This window comes from Mesoplodon bidens, assembly GCF_964165515.1.
Source record: "Mesoplodon bidens genome assembly, chromosome: 6".
Classification (NCBI taxonomy): domain Eukaryota; kingdom Metazoa; phylum Chordata; class Mammalia; order Artiodactyla; family Ziphiidae; genus Mesoplodon; species Mesoplodon bidens.
In genome coordinates this window covers 2,763,625-2,786,116 of record NC_138162.1, presented here as the reverse complement: position 1 = coordinate 2,786,116, position 22,492 = coordinate 2,763,625, and the positions used below count along the sequence as shown (strand labels likewise).

General features: G+C 59.9%; 1 protein-coding gene across 1 annotated transcript; it reads right to left on the bottom strand.

Moving 5' to 3' along the window:
* Positions 1-2,784: 2,784 nt before the first annotated feature.
* WDR5 (WD repeat domain 5) lies at positions 2,785-21,181 on the bottom strand. The gene is made up of 15 exons (XM_081236732.1): positions 21,066-21,181; positions 20,333-20,386; positions 18,148-18,324; positions 17,364-17,472; positions 17,083-17,156; positions 16,343-16,432; positions 16,057-16,146; positions 15,840-15,923; positions 12,161-12,216; positions 7,873-7,919; positions 5,659-5,734; positions 5,002-5,035; positions 4,664-4,738; positions 4,127-4,214; positions 2,785-3,172 (listed from the first exon to the last, which is right to left on the bottom strand). Exons 3-15 carry the CDS (start codon positions 18,226-18,228, stop codon positions 3,072-3,074), a joined length of 1,005 nt encoding a protein of 334 aa, XP_081092858.1. The 5' UTR covers positions 18,229-18,324; positions 20,333-20,386; positions 21,066-21,181; the 3' UTR covers positions 2,785-3,071.
* Between the last annotated feature and the right edge of the window lie 1,311 nt (positions 21,182-22,492).

Here is a 22,492-nt window from a genome sequence, read left to right as displayed (position 1 = left end):
CACCCAGGTGGCTTCCACTTCCTGTCAGTGTGTCTCAGCGTGGGAGCAGGAAGGGGGTGGGGGAGGTTAGGCAGGTGACCTGGCGGTCAGACCAGGTCCCGCAGGTGGCCGACGTCTGAGGCCTTGGGGGCTTCAAAGTCTCCATGTGCGTCTCTTCAGCATCACAGACATTCGGGGGACAAATAGTAATTGAGCAGCCATCCTCCGTGGGACACTGATCCAGGTGGGGGAGGAGCCCAGCCCCAGGAGCTCACATCCTGGACCATTCCAGAGCCTTAGTGGACAAATCCAAAGCAGACGACCTCTGTGGGGTGAGCAGCAGGCACGAGTGGTCAGGGAAGGCGAGGCCAAAGATGCCCTGAACCAGGTTCCCCCTTGATGTCCAGAGCACAAACTGCTGCGAGTTTCAAATGCAGGGCTCATTTAAGGACCCAGTTAAAATGATGGTCAAAGTAAATAGAAGCAACCTGACCAACGATTTAAACAGACAGGGGTGGCGGTCAGTCCACTCCGGCTCTCAGGAAACGGGGAGACGGGAAGGTGGTCGGCAGCCCCTCGGAGGTGCAGGCAGCAAACCCAGACCTGGACACCTAGGGGACGAGTGACCCATTCTCCACAGAGATGCCGAGGGAGAAACGGGGGAACCTGGAGGTTCAAGAAGGAAACACAGGCGGGGGCTTTGCTGGGGCCCGGTTCACATCAAGCTTGTGTGCATGTGCGCGGGTGTATACGTACATATGTGTACATGTACCTGTGTGTACATACGTAGGCACGTACACTTTAAGATATTAAGATGACTAGGGAAACCTGGACACTAGATTAAAGAATTCATATTTTAGGTGTGAAAACGGTACTGGGGTAATGCTTTTGGAGAATTATCTTTTAGAGATACCATGAATTCACTGCTTAAATTATAAAACATTGGGGATTTATACTAAAATAACCAGGGAGGGATGCCTGAAACAAGATGTTACAAGTTTTTGAAATCGGATGATAGAACACAGGGATTTTCTCCACTTTTATGTACGTTCGAAATGTTCCACAACGAAGTTTTTGTTTTTAATATAATAGAAGATACTCCCCAAAATGTTAGTGGTAAGAGGCATCTGGGTGATTTATTATCTTTGCCTTTTCTTTTCCTACTGTTATAATTAGCACAAATATATAATCGTCATAGTAAGAAAATGGCATTTTTTAAAGACCAAGAACCTTCCGCTAGCGCACGTGGCACTGCAGAGCCTGCGCAGCAAGAAGCACCGCCTCGGGGCCCGCCTCCCACTCCGGAAGCCGCTACACGGAAAGAAAGGTAAACAGTTCTCGCGGGGACACAGTTACAAGACAGGAAATTCTTTATTTTCAAAAAGAGAATGTATTTTTACATAAATCTACAACAGAGAATTCAAATGTAGAAAAAATAAACTATATTCAAGGACACGGCACTCTGCACGCACGCCCCTCCCCCTGGGGCAAGTCCGACACCGGAACCAACAAAACCCAAAGAACCTCAAGGCCTCGGAAATCCCGAGGCCAGGCCTCCGCCACCGACGCGGGGCCTCAGCGTCCCCCGTGCGGACGCTGCCGACACGGGGGTCCTTTCCCCAGAGCAACTCGCTCCTACGACAGCCAGCGTCCGCACGGCTTCTTCCCACGTGGTGGGGGGGGGGGAATGGCGGGAGGCTCGTTTCCAGACGCCGGTGCGACTGTCCTCTCTGGGCCACAGCGGCCGCTGGGGGGTGGGCTAGCGCTCCCCCATCTTCAGGGACCCCCGGAGCCCAAGGACTGGCCCCGCCGCCCGGCATCAGGCAGGGGACGCGCCTCCCCAGCAAAGGTCTCGGGGCCGCAGGCGGGATTGGAACCCCAGGGTGGCCTGGCTGCAGGGAGGGGTCCCTCCCTGTGGACGGCACTGCGACAACACTGCCCTGCAGTCCGGTGCGCCCCACACCCCACTCCCGCCGGCAGGAAGAGGCCCCTGACCCAGCAAGCAGAGCCACTGGGTGGGCGAGGAGGGCGGATGACACCCAGCTCCCCGCGAGGGGCCGGCTCCCAAGCCCGTGGGTCCCGCGGTTGGCGGCGGGGGCGGGCACCAGCCTGTGCGCCCCAGACCCGGGCCGCCCACACCCCCGCCCTCGCCAGCGTCCGCCACGGTCCACAGGACGACATCGCAGGGTCCCCGGCAGCATCCCAACTAGGCCCCCCATCTACATGCCATTAGCCCGTGGGGCCGGCTGACTCGCCCTCTGCGGCCCCGGACCCCGCGTGGACAAGGGAAGAGTGGGCACATCACTCGGGGGACCTGTCTCGTGAGAAAAATCCTTTCAACCTCCTGCCAACTGTGAGACTTTTCCTCAAAGAGCCACATGGAGGAAAGCTTTGCGTGAGAACTCGGCTGCCACACGCACACACGACCCTCCCTGCATTACAGCCCGAGGCGCTGCCTGTAGTGTGACCACCTGTGGGACAAACGGAAGCCCTGAGTGTGGTCGCCACGCCAACAGCACAGGGGCAACAACCCCAAAACACAGAAGGCTTTTACCCGGTCATCAGTGCACACCGCTCTGCGCTTCCCAGAAAGACTCAAGACACGTGGCTACTGCTACAGGCGGGACAGTGTCTCCAGAGCATCTGCTGAGCACTGACAGGGGCAACCCCCGAGTTCGGGCGGGCCAGGCTGGCGGCCAGAAGCCGTGGCGGCAACACAGCCATGGTCACAGCACTGGCACTGGGTCATAAAATCGCATAAACAGTACAGGACAGTTACTGGAAGAACACACAACTCGTGGTAAATTGAACTTCACCTTTTTGTAATAAAAAATTAAAAATTTCTGTTGACTCTCTTTGAACACAAAACAGACTAGGAACTCTTCCCCAACGGTGAGAGAGGAATTGGCGAGAAACTTCACCAGCAACTTCTAGAACCCTCCAGTGGGAGACACGCCCCAGCCAAGTCGTCTTCAGAGGCGGCTCAGGCCCAGGCCCCTCCGGTCCCTGGGCCTGGACCACGGGAGCCCCTCCGAGAGCTGCACTCTCGCCAACCCGGGTGGGCTTCCCGACAGTCCCTCCGCACGGCGGGCCTAGCAGTCACTCTTCCAGAGCTTGATCGTCTTGTCGTTCTCCAGGGCGGCCGAAGCGATGATGTTCTCGGTCGGGTGACAGGCCGTCGAGATGACAACATCTGGAAACGGGGACGGCGACAACCAGTTCATTCCTTGGACCCGGCCCCTCCCCACAGGGCCCCGCCCGTGGTGCACTGAGAGCCCAGGGCCCGAGCAGGAAGACAGCGGGGCACCCAGCCCAGAACCCAGCCCGGAGGCTGGGGCGCCACACGGGCCGGGGGCACAGCTGGGGGGCCGCTGTCGGTCTCACGGTGTCAACACTGCACCCTCTGCACCTGGACCAGAGCCCGGGGCTGCCCCCCTCCACAGCGCTCGCCCCGAGGGGCCAACTCTGCGAGTCCACCAGGGCGGGGACGGCAGATCCCGCGAGCTGCCTGCCACTTGGGGTCCGTCAGGTTAATGTGTTTGTAGCTTTTAAATAAAATGAACCCCAGAATTTTCCCTCTGGCCTGAGTGGCTTCAAATGAGCCTCTGAGCGTCCTGCCCGCACAGCAGAGGAGCAGAAGTAACAGGCCAACGATGGAGGCCGAAGGCCGGTGCCGGCCTCCAGGGTCAGGCCCTGCTCCCAGGTGGAGCTGCCTTCTTAGGGAAGAGGGTGTCACTCTGATCTGATTCTCAAAGGGCTCAACACCACTCTCCACTGAGCACGGGGGAAGAGCCCCGGAGGAGCCGGAGCAGCCAGGGGGACGGCGGGCGTCCCTGCTCCCCGCCCCACTTCCACGCCTCACCTCCACGCGGGACAGGCCACAGTGCCCGCGTGGGCTGTGGGGCCGGGCAGCCCGGCCGATAGGAAGAAGAGGTTAAAGGCTGTGGCCTTGGGATGTGGCCTCAGCCTGCGGGAGCCAGGACCAGACCACCCCCCCTGAAAGCAGCCCCAAAACGGGCAGCGTCCCCCAGTCACCCGCAGGCGAGGAGAGGAGGCGGAGCAGGCAGCCCAAGGTGCCCACACGCGCTGGGTCGGGTTTCCCGGGGCACCAGGCGCAGGAGGGCGGCGGCACACATGCCGAGCTCACCTGTGTGGCCCTGAAGCTTCTGTACGATCTCCTTGGTCTGCAGGTTCCAGATGTAGACCAGGTTGTCCTCTGAGCCCGACACAATCCACTGGTCGCAGACGAGGGGGGAGAACGCGGGGTCAGGGCGCACACGTGGATGGACAGTGCCCTGCACCCCCCGGCACACCCGCCCCCGTGCGGGCCCAGGGCCCCCGCCCTCCCCCCATCGCCATGTTGGACATTTGCCGTCACTCACGGCTCGGCTGCTCGTCCCCGGCAGCTCCTCAGTCTGAGCCTGAGGGTTGGCGAGGGCCACCCACGAGGGACCAGAACCCACCGGGGACCGACTCCCAGGAGGCCTCAGTGTGACAACGGAGCCTGTGGGCCCCCAGCAGCCGGGACAGGACACCCCGAAACAAGTGAGAGTCACCAGCACTTTGTGTGGCGTGACTTCGTTTTGGTTAAAAAACAGGAAATTCCTATTTGTTCTGTGGGTGAGAGCACAAGGCCCGTCTCACGAAGCGGGCGGAGGAGCTCCTGAGCTGGGAGACGACTTACCTTCCCTCCAGTGACAGAGAAATTAGCAAATATGCAGTACTTCTCATTCTTGTGGCCCGTGTACGTCTTCAGGCACTGAAACGGCCAGGGGACGTCTGCTCAGTCACGACCGCCCTGCATGCATCCCAGGTGCTGCCCCCGTCCAGGCATCTTACAGCCGACTGGACGGCTCTGAAGAGCACCGTGACCCCCACCGCACAACCCGCCCAGGTCAGGCTTTAACCTGAGTCGTCAGGCAACGTGCACCAAACCATAGCGACAGAGTTGCTTTCTGGGCCCCTCTGGCCACAGCCCAGGACCCCGCACGACCCCTCCGCGAGCCCACGCCCGCCGCTCACCTTGCCTTTGCTGTAGTCCCAGAGCTTCAGCGTGCTGCAAGGCAGAGGGGGCGGGTCAGTGCGCTCCCCCGCGGCCGCCCCACCCCCTCCGGGTGCAGGTGCCCCGCACGGCGTCCAGGGACCGTGAGGACACCCGAGCAGAGTGTGGGACCTCCAGGCATTTGTGGGTCAAAGACACTTTTCTAAAGGAAGCTACTCAGTGTCCCTAAGCCGGTAAGGGGTCCTCGCTGCCGCCAGAAAGGGACAGGAGAAGCCCCGGCTAGGGCAGTCCTTCCTCCTCCCGTGGGGGCCGACCCTGCAAGCCCACCTGAGGGCAGCCCGCGGGGCAGAGGAGGCAGAGCGCCAACCACCTCCCAGGAGGGCGCCCGGCGGCCGGGGACATCTGCCCGGAAGCTTGTCGGGGGAGAAGCAGGGTGCCCGGGCAGACCGGGGAGCACCTCGAGGCCACCGTGCCCGCCACCGCCTCAGACAGGACGGGCCACGGTGACCACGGAGCCAACAACCTGAGATCCAGCCCCCGCACAGACGGGCCCTCGCAGCGTGGCACCCAAGTCCGGAGCCCAGCCCCAGCGGGATGAATCGCCTTCCACGCTGGCATCTGGCCCTGGGGGGCGGCGGCCTGGCCGCTCACACCGCGCCAGGGACGGAAGCACTTACTTGTCCAAGGTCGCGGCCAGGATGTACTTGCCGTTCGGAGAAAACTTCACAAACGACACGGGAGGGTTGTCATCGTCTGCACGGAGCACAGAGACGGCTGCCAGCGGGGCACTGGCTCTGCCGGGAAGGGGGGCTCCCTCACGGCCACCCGGAGAGGCCACCGCCACCTGTGCCGACACCGCCCCTCGCGGGCGTCCCCCAGGGCCAGCCACCTCCCTCACCCGCTGCTCGTGCCAGTGTGAGAGCCGGTTCTCCCAGTGACCCCGTGACACTAGGACTTCAGGAGCGAAGGCCCTGCGGCCAGTCGGCCTCGGGATCGCCTTCCTCACAGGAGAGAGCTTGCAAACACCCAGCTAAACCGAGAAACTATCCCCCTGAGAACACAGGGGCTCGGGCGGGCGCTCTCCGGTTGCATGGTTATAGTGGAAGGCGCGTAATTTCTCCCTGGAAAGCACCCTGGTGACGTCACAGTGCACCCTTGCTCCCGACACTTGGGGTCAGAGCGCACGCCCTGGAGTGGCCCTGGGAAGGCGGGTCAGAGGCCCTGCCACCCTCTCGGCTGCTGGCACGAGAGCACGCACCCAGGAGGCGCTGGGGCTCCGTGACGGTCCCACGCCTCCTCGGGAGGCGTGTGTCCCAGCCTGAGCGAGGAGAGCCCTGGGCGCGCGCCCTGGTGGGGGGCCGGCGTGGCCACGTGTCCCGAGCACCAGGCGGGGAGCGGCACGCGCGTCACCACCCCAGGAGGCCCAGGCCTGCCCCCCGCGCACCGGCGGCCTCTGCTCCCTCCGGCTGGTCCCAGCCACTGAAAACGCCCACGAGAGGCCGGCGAGGGCCACCCGGCCGCGGGGCCACACGGAAGGCCGCACCCCCCCAGCTCGGACGACGGGAGGCAGTGCCCAGAGGTCTAATCAGGCTCCGACAGTGAAGCACCGCGGGGCTGGCCCGTCAACGCCCGAGGTTCTAACGCCCTAGACCCGAGGTTAGAAACGGGACGGGACTCCGCTCCCCACCACCCCTCCCGGCCCGGCCCCAGACCGCTCGCTGCTGCCGGCTGTCAACCTCTCTGGCCTCGGCTTCCCGCCCAGCTGTGGGGCGGCTGCAGGGACTGCCCGCGCTCGGCCGCCTGGGCACGAGGACACTTCCTGCCGGGCAGAGGTGGCCGCCCAGGCCTCGGGGGGGGGGAAGACAGCGCGACAGACACGGGGAGATGCCGCGGTCGGGGGGAAGGACGCACGTCAGAAGGGTGGCCCCCCTCGCAGAGCAAGAAAACCACAGAGACCACTATGTCCCTCCCCAGTTCTCCTGCTGAAGCCCTAGCCCGGCACCTCGGAGACAGCGCCCTGGAGGTGGGCTAAGTTAAAATAAGGCGGGGGGCGGGGGAGCGCCCAAGCCAGTCTGACTGGCATCCCTGTCAGAGCAGGAGGTGGGGACGGGTCTGTGCTATTGAAGCCGTGCAGCCACGGTGTCCTGTCACGGTGGCCCCGGTGCACTCTCACAGCCACGCTTGTTCCCAGGACAGCCGGGGACAGGAGGCTCAGGTAAGCGCCCCGCCCCGGCGACCCTGCCTGCTCAACTCAACACTGCAAAGACCTTCCCCCCAGTCAGTGACCGGACCCCTCCAGGGCTCCATCTCTCCCATCACCTTCCCAGGCCCAAGGCCATCCTCTGGCCACACGCCCAGCAGCACCAGCTGCCGCCCAGACCACGCTGTCCCTCCACTCCCTGCCGCCCTCCCCTCCTCCCCAAGGCACAGCCCAGCCCCATGTGCAGAGACCTCGGGGCCCCTTGCCCACTTCCCCCACCCCACCTCTGCACCCCCAGCAGACAGGGCTCACGGAGAGCAGGGGCTCGACCCCATCTGCTCAAGGAATGACCCAAGCGGAGGGTCCCCAGGCCGGGGAGGAAGACAAGAAGACAAGGGTCTGCTGAGCACGGGGGGAGTCCGAGGGTCTCGCGGGTCCTTCAGAGGACACCGCGGGGCAGCGCCACGCCAGGCCAGAAGGCAGAGCCAATCAGGAAGGAGCGGATGGGAGATGGAACCGGTCAGGAGAGAAGGAGCCCTCCCAGAGGGAGCAGGCCCAGCGGGGAGAAAGGGAGGCTTCCGGAGAACCACAGACGGAGGGCAGGGAGCATGGGAGAAGCTGTCACAGTCGACGCGCGGCAGACTGTCCCCGGGGACACGGCCCCCTGCAGGCAGGCGGCGGCAGTACTCACCGATCAGTGTCTTCAGGCACTGGCCCGAGGCGGTGTCCCAGATCCGGCTGCAAAGCAACGGGCACAGCAGGTGACTACAGGCGGCTCTCAATGCAGACGTTTCAGGACCAATCCACAGGCAGTCCTATCTCGTTTTTCCAGTCATCGTTCACAACCACTCCCTTGAGTCCTGGGGACCAGAATGGGCGCGGCACGTGCAGAGTGCACGCGTGTGCTCTTGCCGGAGAGCGGAGAGCGTGCTCGGCGACAGGCGGGACGGCCCAGAAGGGAACGCCGGGCCCTCCCTGTACACCCGCGGCTGCGAGGCCAACAGCCCGACCTGCGTCCCTGCAGGGCTCTCCACGCGCAAACACGCCAAGCACACGGCCCCTGGGGCAGAGTGTTTTTTATAAAAACGGGATATCGGAGGCACTTTTCTGGACGTCCTCTATTCAGGAGCAAGAGAACCCACTCAAAGAGCCACCATTCCCCAACGGGATGCGCCAGGCATCCCGTCGCTGCAATCTCAGTGTTTCTGTGATTTCTGCCAACACAACGCCCTGTTTTGGGAACCGTGGCGGTGTATTCACGCGGACACTTCTGGAGCACAGATGCCCCGCGATGGGGGCGGGCGTTGGGTCGAGGGCACGCGGGTTTTACAGGTGACGGGAACGCAGGGGTTATCACCCAAGCGTTCACTGTCCCACCTGCGGCCCTTCGGAGCCAATCCCGCCCTGGGGGACGCAGTAACGGTGTCTCGGGTTTTAACACCCAGAAACAGCACTCCCCCACTCACTGTTTGTTTTCTTAATTCTACTGGCAGAGAACTCAGTTTATGCTTCTCTAAGAATTTTAAATTCATTTTATCTAGTTGGAGGGGTTCTCAATCGAACCACTTACAACGTATCAGCCCAGGAGACGGGTGTTCCCCACCGCCAGGATGAGGACGTGCCTGGTCCCGTCCCTCCCTCTTTGCTTTGTGTCCCTCTAGTTACATTTCACCATTTCCTGCATACAGGCCTTGCTCTCTTGTTAATCACATTCTAAGTACCCCAATGCTTTTGTGACTCTTACGGGGGGAACTTGTTCTCATCCACTAACTGGCAGCTCCCAGGATAGCGAAAAACTGTCAATTGCAAACAGTGACCTCACCAAATACTTGTCCGTTTTGTAACTAGCAGGCTTGGTGGCTCAGAGCCTGGGTTCCAGAGCCCGAGGTGTACTCCAGACCCTGGCTCTGTCGCTGACCAGCTGGGGGATGGCGGGCAGGGGCTTAACCCTGCCTCAGCTTCCCAACCGAGGATCGGGGATGGCGACCACCCAGTACCCGAGTCACAGGACGGTTATGAGGCTTAAATGAGTCCCTATTTGTAAAAGTACTAACACGTGACTTTTAAGTTTTAAAAAACATCCAGGGCTTCCCTGGTGGCGCAGTGGTTGAGAGTCCGCCTGCCGATGCAGGGGACACGGGTTCGTGCCCTGGTCCGGGAAGATCCCACATGTCGCGGAGCGGCTGGGCCCGTGAGCCACGGCCGCTGAGCCTGCGCATCCGGAGCCTGTGCTCCACAACGGGAGAGGTCTCGGCAGTGAGAGGCCCGCTACCGCAAAAAAAAAAAAAAAAACAAACCAAAAAACATACAAATGTACCACCTACAAAGAGATAAGTCTCTATCCAGTTTTCACACAATGACTTTATCTTCTTATCACGTTAGCTAGAAATTCCAAATAGCACCAAATGCTAAAGGAGATGGGCATGACTTCTGCCCGATTTCAGCAGAAATGGATTTAGCACGTTACCACTTACTATAAACAGGATTATTAAGTTTCTGTTAAACAGTCTGTGATACTGGCGTATTTTGCTAGAGTTTTTATTAGGAATGGCTGCTGGATTTTATCAGGTGCCTACCTGACTTATACCGGTAAGAAAATTATATGGATCTTTGCCTCCAATTTCTTGGTATAGTTATTAGATTTTCAATTTCCTATTGGTTGGTACATTACTACAATCGTCTCACGACTCAAAAACCCCACTTGGGCTTCCCTGGTGGCGCAGTGGTTGAGAGTCCGCCTGCCGATGCAGGGGACACGGGTTCGTGCCCCGGTCCGGGAAGATCCCACATGCCGCGGAGCGGCTGGGCCCGTGGGCCATGGCCGCTGAGCCTGCGCGTCCGGAGCCTGTGCTCCGCAACGGGAGAGGCCACAACAGTGAGAGGCCCGTGTACCGCAAAAAAAAAAAAAAAAAAAAAAAAAAAAAAAAAACCCCACTTGGTCACGAAATACTATTTTTCCACACACTGTGGACTCGGTCTGTAACATTGTCCTGGGGGTTGTGTGGCCTCAAGATTCACTAGTGAGGTGTCCTCCGTGGCTGTCATTTTTGGACTCGCAAGCAAGCTGGCGAGTTAGGTCATGCTGGACCCAGAAATGAACCAGGGGGCTCCCCATCCTGTCCTGTGGTCCAGTTCCAACAGCCTTAGAAGTTTCTGTTATTTAACTCAATTCCAGTGTAAAATCATAGGACCCATATAGTTTTCAGACCTTTAATCACTTTTTCCAATCTCTGCCATGGTGACTCCCTTCCTCAATTTAGGAAGTATGAATTAATCCCCGTCTGAACATCCTGCTCAGAGGTGGGCCAGGCATCCTCCTGCTCGTCCCTCATCCCCCCGAAACTGCTCTTTTCCACCCCCTTTTTATTTTTTATTTTTTGGCCACGCCTCGCGCCTTGGTTATCAGCTTCCCAAGCAGGGATTGAACCCGGGCCGCGGCAGTGGAAGCGCGGAGTCCTCACCACTGGACCGCCAGGGAATCCCCATCCCCTCTAATTGAGTCTTGCCCTTTTCTGCTCTTTTTCCTTACTTAGGTTTATAAAGGCTGACCACTTCATTGGCCTTATTAAGAATACAGCTTATGTAAATTCTCCTGTCATTTTCCCCTTTCTCCACCTTTTAACTTTACAACTTTCCTCTCCTCTTACTTTTTCTTGGCATGCTTTTCTTTCCCCCGATTTCTTTAGAAACCTTTTAGAGGCGGTCCACGAGGAATTCTGAGAATGTGCCACACGCCTAGGAAAACGAGCACCTCTGTTTACAGGACACACTTTACTCCTCTCAGGTAGCAAATACACAGCCTGTGGCATCGTGCAGCCCTGCTGAGTCCCAAGCCCCCTGCTGGCAAAGTCAAAGCGGCACGTCGAACTCATTCACCAACGTTTCAGCTCCCTATATTTCCAGTTTCTCCAAGGCAGCTCTGGGCTGCCAGGGGGCCTGGTGCCTGAGCTTTCTCAGCCTTCCCGTCAACTCTACCCGGTGGTTCGTTTCCGTCACCGTCTCCCTGGCTGATACTCTTGTCTCTGCTTCCCATCTGCCCAACCCCACTTGCCCACGCTTCTTTTCCGAGCCTTGACTCATCACTTCGTCTTAGGTGTGTTTCTTGAAAACAACAAGAGTCAGAAGGGCTTTTAACCCAAACCTGACAGCCTTTCTTGAGGGTGTTCAGGCAGCCCCGCCACGGTAGCACCCAGCAAGTACCCTGAGCTCCGTTTCTTCCACGGTATTTTTACGCGTTATCACTTATGTTACTCGAGTTTCTCTATTTTATTTTCACTAAATGTAGACAAATTTCTAGCCACACTGTCTTTCTCCCGCGTAGCTGGGAAGTCCTTCTCGGGCCATCGGTCTGGCCGGTGGCTGCTGCCGCCCCATCCCCTCCCCAGGGTCCCCTCCCCGGTAACCAGGTGAGCTGTGACACGCAACCTTCCAAGCCCAGATACCTAATGCTTTATACCCACGTGTGCCCAGTTAAACTTAAAACGTTTATTTCCGCATCTTCCCTCGTGTCTCTTAAAGAATCCAGAAGGCACTTACACTAGCAGCGCCAAGGCCACGAGCGTGATCCGCTTAGACTGGATGTTCTGCAGGAGACGGTGCCCCCTCCACCCTTCCTCCTCACCCTCCGTGACGGGACCTGTTTTCATCCACCTGTTCAGGACCCTGACGGCCCCGACGGGACACTCTCGGACGTTCACGTCAGCACACCTTTCTTCCACCTCCCCACCAGCGCCACGAGCTTGGGAGGCGCACCCTTCGGGGTCCACGGGGAGCCACGTCCAGGACGGCAGTGCCTCCCCGCGTCTCTGGCTGGGGCCTCGCTGCTGACAGGAGCCCGCTCTCCCGGCCGTGCTCACCGCCACCCCGCCTGCCCAAGCCCCTCGAGGCAGAGGCTTCCGCTGGACGCCCAGAGGCACAACGGTGCAAGGGGAGGCCGTTAAATGCTTGCTGACTCAACGAAGTAAAGCTCTTTCACTTACCAGAGACCATCGTAGCTACTTGAAACTATCAAGGATCCATCACGATTAAAATGAACCTGAGGATGAAGGAGCGGGAGGGGGGAAAAGAAACTTACTTTCAGAGCATCAACACAGACTGCGCCTCACCTGGACGGCCTTCCGTTCACCGGCCCCCGACAAAGGGACACACACCCTGCTGCATTCTGAGTGAGCTTTAAGTTCTGATTTCCCAAGGATTCTAACGTAGACCACAAGCAATGTGGATAAAATGGTCATTTTTACCTGGTGTCTCAAGTAACCGTCAGTCTGTTTCACGACGGAAGACTGAACCACAGAAAGCAAACCAACCCTGAAACACGTCTTTAGTATCTAAATCACTTACTACAAGACGCACCACTGAAGAGTAACAGACTCGACCGACCCAGACCTGCTGGCTCCGTGGAGAGGCCCCACTGCCCAGAGCGTGTCTGTGGACCCACACGGCCGTGGGGGCAGGAGGACCAGGGCTTCCCCGACTTCCATCGAACAAAGCAGAAGAGTCAGGAGAAGGATGCCCACTTATTCAGAAACTCCGGAGCTTTCCCACCCGCATAACCCTGCCAGCTGAGCACCCCCAGAACCACAAGACGGCCAGGTTACTGCTCCGAGGGCCCGGACACCAACCCCTGGGACACTCGAGCTCTGCAGACGGGGCAGGAACGAGATCCAGGCTGCTCCAAACTCTGTGCCTGGGAAGAGGTGCGATGTCCAGATCAGGTGCCGGGCCCAGAAGCCGACCTGTGATATGTCCACACCAGTTATTTTATCTGAATGCCTAACTGCCCACCACAGAGACAGGCGAGATACACCTTCTGATAAAGAAATGGCAACGTGAGCGGTCCCTTCCTCCTAAGTGGTTTGCCATTGGGTTTGTCCTCTTTCTTTTTTCCAGCTGAATCTCAGTGTATACAGAAGGAGTCGCAACGTCCGAAGTGACATTTCATCATAAATTCCCGTCGTTTTCATTCGAGTCCTGGGCAGGAAAAGCCTTTTTACGACACCCCCGCTCCCCACTGGAATGCCCTCTTTCCTGCTACGTGTGACGCCTGTCCCATGGGGGGTCGCGCCCCAGGTCAACCTCTCGGGGACGGGGCTGGGGCCGCCCGCCTGCCGCCACAGTTCAGACCAGCGTCTGGTCCTCACACCACTGACACACGGTTCACACGCTCCTTTGCTATGGGCTGTCCTGTGTAGCAGCTCCCCCGCCCTTGACTCACGACATGTCAGTAGCATCTGGTTGTTGACAACATAAATGTCTCCAGACGGTGCCAGGTGTCCCCAGGGGACAAACCCACGTGTAGCAGAAGCACCTGGAGGGCTTGTCAAAGCCCAGCGCTGGGCCCCGAGAATCTACATGTCTTGCACAGTCCCAACAGAGGCTGGTCTGGGGACCACGCTTGGAGAACCACTGTCCAGACTGTCGAGGGGCCCGTGATGGAGCCACGTGTGCCATCTAAACTTCTTAGCCACTGCAGCAGGGAAGTTAACAGGTGAAACAAACCTGACAGGTTTCTACTTAACCCAATATACCTGAAATGCTACTTCAACACGTAACCGGTGCTAAAGTTATAAACGAGACACTGTACGTTCTTTCCCTGGCACTGGACCTTCAGAAGCTGGAAGCTTACATACTGCCCACTCCTGCATGTCTCAGCCTGCGGTGCTACCTGTGTGGCTGGCAGCCTCCGCGTGGCTGGCGTGGCCCGTGAAGAGCCGCTGTCACTGTCCTCGTCCTACGCCCCCGGCGGTGCTCACGGCGCCCCCCCCCAACCTGAGCCACGTGCTCGTCAACCTCCCAAAGCCGGTTTCCCTAAAACTCACAGCAGCGGATCTCATCACACTCATCCCTCTGAACCTGCAAACTATGATCTGATCGAAGCCCCTTCGCTGGGTGATGACGAGCTGACGTGGGGCCCCAAAGCCTGCCCCACCAGGGCCACGCTCTGCTCTGTTCCAGCCACGTCCAGACAGCACCGCCGGCACACGCCGGCAGACCAGCGCGCAGGTGTGAGGGGCAAGATGGCCAGGAAGTCAGTGCCACCCAGAAGGAAGCGGGGGGCGAGACAGACCCCAGTGGGGACGCCAAGTCTCGACTCAGACGGACAGCCGCTGAGCTCTCTGGAGGTGACACCTGCAGGCGCACCGAGGAGGGAGAGAGTGGGCAAGTGAGGCAAATGCAGAGGCCAGCAGCTGCGGAGAGGGGGCGGGATGGATGAAGGGCACAGCAGGGACTTCAGGAAAGCACTGACACGGGGGAGTGCAGGCAGGGGGACAGCAGCTGGACTCAAGGGGGCGGAAGACCGCAGGAAGCCCACACACCCCGAGGGCTCTGATCCAGGACTGGCCTCGCAAAGGCTGACCACTCGCAGACCCGGTGCTCCCCCAACACCTGCCCGCAAACGCTGTGGCACAAGCGTGCAAGGCTGTTCAACAGACGTGCACTGCACTTCTCTCCATAAAGTGCAAGTCACAAGCCAGCATCCACGGGGGGATGACAGAGAGTGTCAAGCACCTGCAGGCACAGAGCCGGAAGGTGCCCGAGACCTTTCCGCAGTGCACAAGCTGGAACAGGATGCCGCTGTCCTGTAGCACCACCGCCATCCAACGAGAGGGGGTGGGCTGGGAAACACGCACTTAAAAAACCAAAACACCCAGACGGTAGCTGCCAGCTGCGCGCAGTTGCCTCTGAGGATGGGAGCTCAGGAGACTCTGATTTGCTACGCGCTACGTTGCCTCTTGCCTTTTTTAAAATAAGCACACGTCACTTTTGTAAGGAGCAAAGACTTTAAAAATCCTACCATCGTTTGCGATCAGAGCCCCATCCCTGACCACTGCAACACAGACAGAACTCTTTCAACTCACGGCCCTCACTCCGAGTGTCTCCTGGTTACTTCACACGTGCCCATTTGCGGCATGTCTGGAAGCCAGCTCGGCTCAGACCGGGCCCCCAGCGTGGAGGACAGAGGGGCGACGGCACAGGCTCAGGAGGGCCCGGAGCCCAGACGGCAAGGGCGCCTTCCCCGCAGCCGCAGGCACCGGCCGTGACACAGGGCCAGCACTGCGCCAGGCAGCTTCGACCAGCACACGTTACGTGTCCCCCAAGGGGTCGGGGCTCTGCCCACGGCCTCCGCTGGACAAAGGCCTTCCAAGGCTGAAGCCACTTAAAGTCACTCACCTCCCCAATTCTAGAACCTGAGGAGGACCATCTGCTCAGTAACAGCGAACAAGCTGTTTATACGTGACCCCTTCCACTTTTCAAAAGGCAAACTTGGCTAAGGAACCACTTCGGGCTCTTTGCTGACAAAGAAATACTTTGGCCGTTTGTAAATGGAGCCGTTTATGACACGCATGTAGTTTAACCCCTGCCTGTTCATCCTGCGCACTGGCGGCAGCCTTGGACCGCGCGTGCAGCACGCTCGCGGGGTCCCACCTTCCCACCGCCTCACCCATGACTGGGCCACCCGGACCCCAGGGCCCTCTGCCCACCCACCCAAAGGTGGCTCCACGCAACACCCACGCTGCCCCCGCCTGTTCTGTAAGCCTCCGTGCAGGGACGCCTCCCCGCCCCGCCTCCCACGGGCACGGGACCCTGAGCCCAGTCGCCGCTCATGGCCCTGCTGTCGGGCGAGCGACGCGAACTGGCTGGGCGGGGGGGACTCACAGCTGAGACGGGGTCCGAGTGCGCGGGCAAGGTCTTGAGGCACTTCCCCGTCTTCACGTCCCATATCCTCACGCTTTCGTCAAACTGGAGACAGAGGGGCAGGTGGCAGTGGTTCTCCGGGGGGACGGAGGTGGCAGACTCGCCGTCCCCCGAGCCCCCAGAGCAGCCCAGGACGGCCCCCCGCTCACCCCCGCCCCTGGGGAGGCCCCAAACTCACAGAGCCCGAGACGATGAGGTTGGACTGGGGGTTGAAGTTACAGCAAAAGACGTAATTGCTGTGTCCCTTCAGGGTTTTCAGACACTTTCCCTGAGAGGAAGTATTGTGAGACTAAGTCATTCCCAGTAGTTATGTCTTCAAATATCGGCTAAACCCATCAGCACCTGACCCGCCACAGCTGTAAAGCCCCTCTGACAACAAGCACGGCTGCTCCCCAGACGCAGTCCCACCCCAAGCCCCTTCCCCAAACGCACACGCTTCCCAAGGAGGGGCCCGTGCGGCTTACCGAGCTCACGTCCCATATCTTCAGGGTTTTGTCATCTGAGGCAGAAACAAGGAGGTTAGAATCTGAGGACCAGGCCACATCAGATATTCCCTGGGGGAGGAAACACACGGTCACTATCTGAGCAAAATGGGATTAGCCAGCAAAAGTCAAATCCTCAACGTCCAACTGAACATAACTAAGCAAGTCACTCCCTCTAGTTCGTGCTGACCATATAGACTGAACCCGCAGGCCGGGCCCAGAAGCCTGTACTCCGTGGCTCTGCCAGGCCTCACAGTTGGGCAGAAACTCATCTGGGGAGGTCAAAACGATCTACTTGAAAAACAAGAGGCGGGCTTCCCTGGTGGTGCAGTGGCTGAGAATCCGCCTGCCAATGCAGGCGACACGGGCTCGAGCCCTGCTCCGGGAAGATCCCACATGCCGCGGAGCAGCTGAGCCTGCGCGCCACAACTACTGAAGCCCGAGTGCCTAGAGCCCGGGCTCCGCAACAAGAGAAGCCACTGCAATAAGCCTGCGCACCGCAACGAAGAGCAGCTCCCGCTTGCCGCAACTAGAGAAAGCCCCTTCACGGCAGTGAAAACCCAATGCAGCCAAAAATTAATTAACTAATTTTTAAAAAAACCAAGAGGCAAGTAACTATCCCAAAAATTGGGGGCAGGGAGGTTCAATCTTAACCTGATAAGCCCGGGAGATGGGCCCCAACCCACGTCCAGCAGCAACTTCGGCCCAGGGTTGAGACCTACCAGCTTGTGACCCGAGATGGTTTTCTCAAATTTCCCGTCGTATGCTCCCCAAATCTTAATGAGTTTATCTGCAGCTGAAAGAAAGGAATGAAAAGCAACCGAGGTCTCCAGTCATCCAGGGGCCAAAATCTGGGCTGCCCGCAACACAGGCCTCCCCTAGGGAGCCGCGGTCCTCGGCACCCACCCCCAGGCCTCCCCCCTGGCCCGGGCCCATCCCTTCAGAGTCACAACCGGCACGGGCACGTCAAGGGGACAGGCAGGGAAGCCCCAGGGGCACTTACACGAACTCGCCAGCCACTCCCCGTTCGGGCTGAACTTCACAGAGGACACGGCTTTCGTGTGCCCGGCCAGGGTGAACTTCAGAGCGTAGTTCGGTTTCACAGGTGTGGGCTGTTAAAGAGAGGACACGTCAGTGAAAAGTAACCACCACTGTCCAAACCCACCGATCGCCGGCGTGGAGCTGGCGCCCAGGCCGAATGTCACGCTCACACCTACCCTGTGACGGCGCTTCCCAGAGCCCTCGTCCACCGGGGTGCACCTGCCTAAACCCGGGCTCCGAGTGCCCCTCACAAGCCCTGCCTCTCCTGAAGCCCCGTCACCCAGGCCGCCCTCCAGGCAGTCCCGGCAGTGCAGCTGGAACCTCCGGCAGCCCCAGCCCTGCTTCGGCAGCCCATCCACCCGAGGTCAGGCTCCCCAACGCACACCTGAAGGCCTGTGCCCTTGGTGAGAGGCCCACCTGCGGTCTACAGGAGGGGTCTGCACACCGCCCTCCGCAGGAAACTGTGCAGGCCAGGGGCGAGGTGCTGAACAAGAGGCGTTTCCCGGGTCCCACACAGACTCTTACGATCAAGACCAAGGATGTGTACTGCTGGTGAAGCCCCCTCCCCAGGTGACAGGTTGGGAATCCCCGACACGGCCCACAATCAGCACTGGACTGGCTGGGAATGTAGTTTGGAGTAAAAACTGGCAATATTTAAGTGTGTGTGTGGAGGGAACAGAGTTCCGGGCTTGAAATATTTCCGAGGGTCTCCCAGCCTTCGTGCCCAGGAGCCCTCAGGGACGTGCCTTGCTCTGCGTGGCCGATGACGACGGGGTGGGCTGTGCTCGGGCGGCCTCAGCCTCGGGCTTCTTCTCCTCGGTTGCCATGGCTCTGCAGCCCACCAAGGCAGGGCGACGCGGGTAGAGCGTTCACAGCTCCGAGTGGAGGACGCACAGTGGCAAGGGCTGTCTGCTAATCCAAACCTACAGTGGGGGACCGAGGCCAATAAACCACACTTCAAAAATTAATTTCCAGGAAAAAGAGTTTTAAAAATCTGACCACCTCACTGAGCTCTGCAGCAGGTGCCGTTCCAAATTAAGCGTCCTCTGCACGTAACTCCTCGCTAGTCCTTTGCAGGTACTGTGCTGCTCTCGTCCCTTCTGTGATCAGAGTCCAAGACCCACCTTCAGGGGTGCTTCCTATTTTGTTACCCGCATGTCTGAAATGCAGCACAGTCCAGGCAGACAAAACGTAATTCTCTTCAAGGAGCCCTTGATACATTTTTTTTTAAAAAAACAAATCAAAGACTTCTTGTCAGGAAACAAACACGCCAAATTACAGGAGACCGAGCTACAGGGTGCAGAAGTTTGGGAACTCATCCATATCCTTAAATGCATCCCAAGTGATGCAAAAGCGCTAACAGCCACGTTTGAACACGCAAGAGCAGGCCCCAGTGGTCCACACCTCCCGGGACTCCAAGGTCGCCGCGTGTAGGCTGCAGACACAAGGCTGCTTCCAAAACGCTAACAGCCGGGAGGCTCTCCGTCCCTGGTGAAGCAACGACAAGACGCAGCCGGAAAGCACAGACGGGAGCCGAGTCGCCAGGTGACTCTGAAACAAGGGACGGCGCCTTTCCAGAGAAGCCAAGGCAGCCGGCAAGCATCACCGGCCAGCCACCCCCCGGAAGCTGGGCACCACCGTTAACCCAATGCGGTCACACCTGGTAAATTCTAGCTCGGCGCTTAAAACTGGAAGCTTGCACGGGCTCCTTGTCGCACCAAGGCCGAACAGAAGCCATCAAAAAGAGCACACCCTGGGCTTCCCTGGTGGCGCAGTGGTTGAGAGTCCGCCTGCCGATGCAGGGGACACGGGTTCGTGCCCCTATCCCGGAAGATCCCACATGCCGTGCAGCGGCTGGGCCCGCGAGCCATGGCCGCGGAGCCTGTGTGTCCGGAGCCTGTGCTCCGCAACGGGAGAGGCCACAGCAGTGAGAGGCCCGCGTACAGCAAAAAAAAAAAAAAAAAAAAAAAGAGCACATCCTAAAGTCTTCATCCAAGAGCAGGGGAGCGAAATCACAATGCAACACAGCTGTGCAGACAACCCCATGAGGCCACAGCTGGTTACCTGCAGCGAGGATCCCGGCCCAGGAGTGGACCCGGCAGCACTCAAAGCCCAAGCAGTAGGGGCGGGGAGGGGAGGGGCAGGTCAAGAAAGCTGCCGGTGGGGCAAAGTCCTAGCAAAAAGCTGGTGCTCAGGAAACGCTGCCTACCTGGTGATTATCTTTAGCGCAGGCAGGCCGTGCCAATTAACCCAAGTGCTGCCCTCCCCTGGGGGGGCTGGACAAGTGGGGGGAAAGGAGCCAAGGACGAGAGCTGGATGGTCTGTTTCACAGAACCTAGCGTCTGAGAAAGGCAGACCACAACTAGGGCTGAGAGGAGGGAAGCCCGGGGCCCGTCCAACCTAAACACCAGTGGGAACTGAAGAGGCTCCATCTGGCGTGGAAAGGGCAGCCCAGAGGCCTGAGCAGCTCCTTCTAGAGTAAAAATCAAGACCCACCAGGAGGTGTGGTGTGACTCCCGCAAACGGTGGTCTTACAGGAAAGGTGCCCAACCCCTCCCAGCTCAACCCCTACCCAACACTTCGGCCAGCAAAACATTAACACAAAAAACATCAACACAAAAATTCAGCAAACTTTTAGAAATACAACTTCTCGACTCAACGTTCGGAGCCGCCTCCAGATCACTTGCTACCTACTCCCTCTCGGCACCTAGGTGAGCCACACCACCCAAGGCTAAGCTTCCGAACTTCTTCGGAGAGCTTCGGAGAGAAGCTCTCCCGGGCTGCCGGTAAAATGCAAATTACTAGGCTCCACCCCAGAGACTGGGCCCCTGGGTGTGGGAAGACGGGCGGTAACGAGGCCCACTGAGAGCGAGGGAACCCGGCTCTCCGTACCCCACCTGGGTTCTCAGACACGCGGGCGTTCTGGCTTACCTCTCCGCCTCCTACGGGGCCCGGCCAACCTCAGAGGCAGTGTCGACAGCGGACCTGGGCGGGTAGAAACAGGGTGAGGAGGCTACCGGGGAGCATCTTCCACATCCCCCAAAATGGCTCTCGCAGGCCAGACTGGAAGGGCTCTGAGACTCCAGGGCAAGAGCGTGGTGGTCTCTCCCTTCATGCCGGCAGCCCCGCACCCCTTGGGCCCCGGGCTCGCGCGGGGGGAGATGCGGCCTGGCTGCCCCCGGCTGGGGGTGAGCAGCAGGTTAGGGTGAGGGCGCCTCTGCAGCAGAGACGAGCAGACAGCGCGCCACATCCAAGCTCGGCGGCTCAGGGGTCTTTCTCTGGAGGCAAAGGGGGGACGCACGGCGGCTGCAGGAGGAAGTCGCAGTCCCGGGGCCGGGGGCTTGTCACCTGACCGCTGGGGGCGGGAGAAGCCGGGGGTCCCCGGGACTCGGCGGTCCGTGCGGGTCCGTTTGGGGCTGGTTCGGGTCAGGGGAGGGGGCCGCCGGGGCCCGGTCGCTCGGTGGGGAGGAGGGGCTTAGAGCGGGCGCCCGGAGGCGAGGCAGCGGGCGCGGGGCTTCTGCGCCGGGAGGCCCGGCGGGGCTGAACCGGCGCCGGGCCGGGCCCGCCGGAACACGTGCGGCGGCGGGCGGCGCGGGGGGAGCCAGCGTCGGCCCCGGTCCCGCGCCCCCGGGGCGTGCCTGCCGGCCGGGCGGTCCCCACTTACCTGCCGGGCGGCTGGGGGACGGGGGCGGGCGCTCAAGGCTTCGCGTCGTCCGCCGCCTGGGCGGGAGCCGGGCCGAGCTCAACTAGGCAGTGCGGGGGGGGGGGAACAACAGTGCGCATGCGCGCGCGCGGGGCGGGGCAAACGCACAAAGCCGGCCTCTCGGAAGGCAGCTACGGGGAGCGGAGAGGAGCAGAACGCTTCGGCCTGGCTCAACGCCTTAAAGGGACAGTGTGCTGCCCGTGCCTCCGGCTTACGGGCGTTAACCCCAAAGGTGGCCGGTTCCAGCCCTTCTCCTGCACTTTCTGAAAACGGAAGTAGGAAGACGATACATACAGGAAATGCTCATGTGCCCCTCGATTGTTCACATCCTGAGCTCGCCCTGCAGCAGCGCCCAGGGAGGAGAGAGCACCCCGCCCCCGAGATTCGCGGGGACGGCGGGGCCCTAACGTTTCTCCTGGGCTGGGGCACCTGTGCGGTCGCGTTCCTCCGTCGTCGCGCACGCTGGGGAGCGGCGGCTACCGCGTCCAGAGCGTCCGACCGGCCCCGGCGCTGTCTCCGCGTGGCGTCTCCATTAATCTCGGGACACCCCCGTACAGAGGCCCTTACCTTCCAAGTTTGAAGCGAAGAACCTGAGCTCCAGAAGGTTCAGAACCCGGGCTCTGGGAGCTGCGTCACCACCTCCAGTTACAAGTGGGCAAGGGGAGGCCCGGAGAGGAGGGCTCAGGGGCACGAGAACCCGCAGCCGGCGTTCTGGCCCCAAAGCCTGCGCATTCTCACCCCACTGCCCTACTTCTGCTACCCACAAAGGTCTTAGAGTCGTGGATGTTCTCCGCAGCCCCATTCAGGCCCGTGGGTAGAATAACATGCAGTCTCTTATTTCCCAACTAAAAATGGGAACACCAGATATGACACGGGAACCCGTGCAAACAAAAGGACAGAGCATTTTAAATGGAAATGCCCAGGGAAAATGAGTTGTGTGGTTGTCATAGATACAGGAGCCACGATTGACAAGCCGGCTGGATGCCCCTCCCAAGAAGGATGCGGGGGAAGCCAAGTCCCAGTCTGGCCCCGCCTGGCCGGATATGGATCTCTGTGCCCGGCAGCCCTAGTCATCTGGGGCCAGGTGCCCTGGAGCATGAGGCCTTGACTACCAAAGGTGACAAAATCAGCTCCGGATGAAGAAGGGCATCTGCATCCACCTGGCTGCCTGGGCCGGAAACAGAGCCCATTACGTAGACCCCTCCCTCACCTCTCAGACAGCTCTTATAGCCATCCTCTTCCCTCCCTCCATCCCTACCCCAGTCCCACCTCCCAGCTGGCCTCTTCCAAACCTCCCCGAAGCACTGTCAGAAGAACTTATAAAACCCCAGGTCTAATCTGTCACTCCCCAGTTTACGACTCAGAGCCGGCTTCCCATTGCCCTGGGG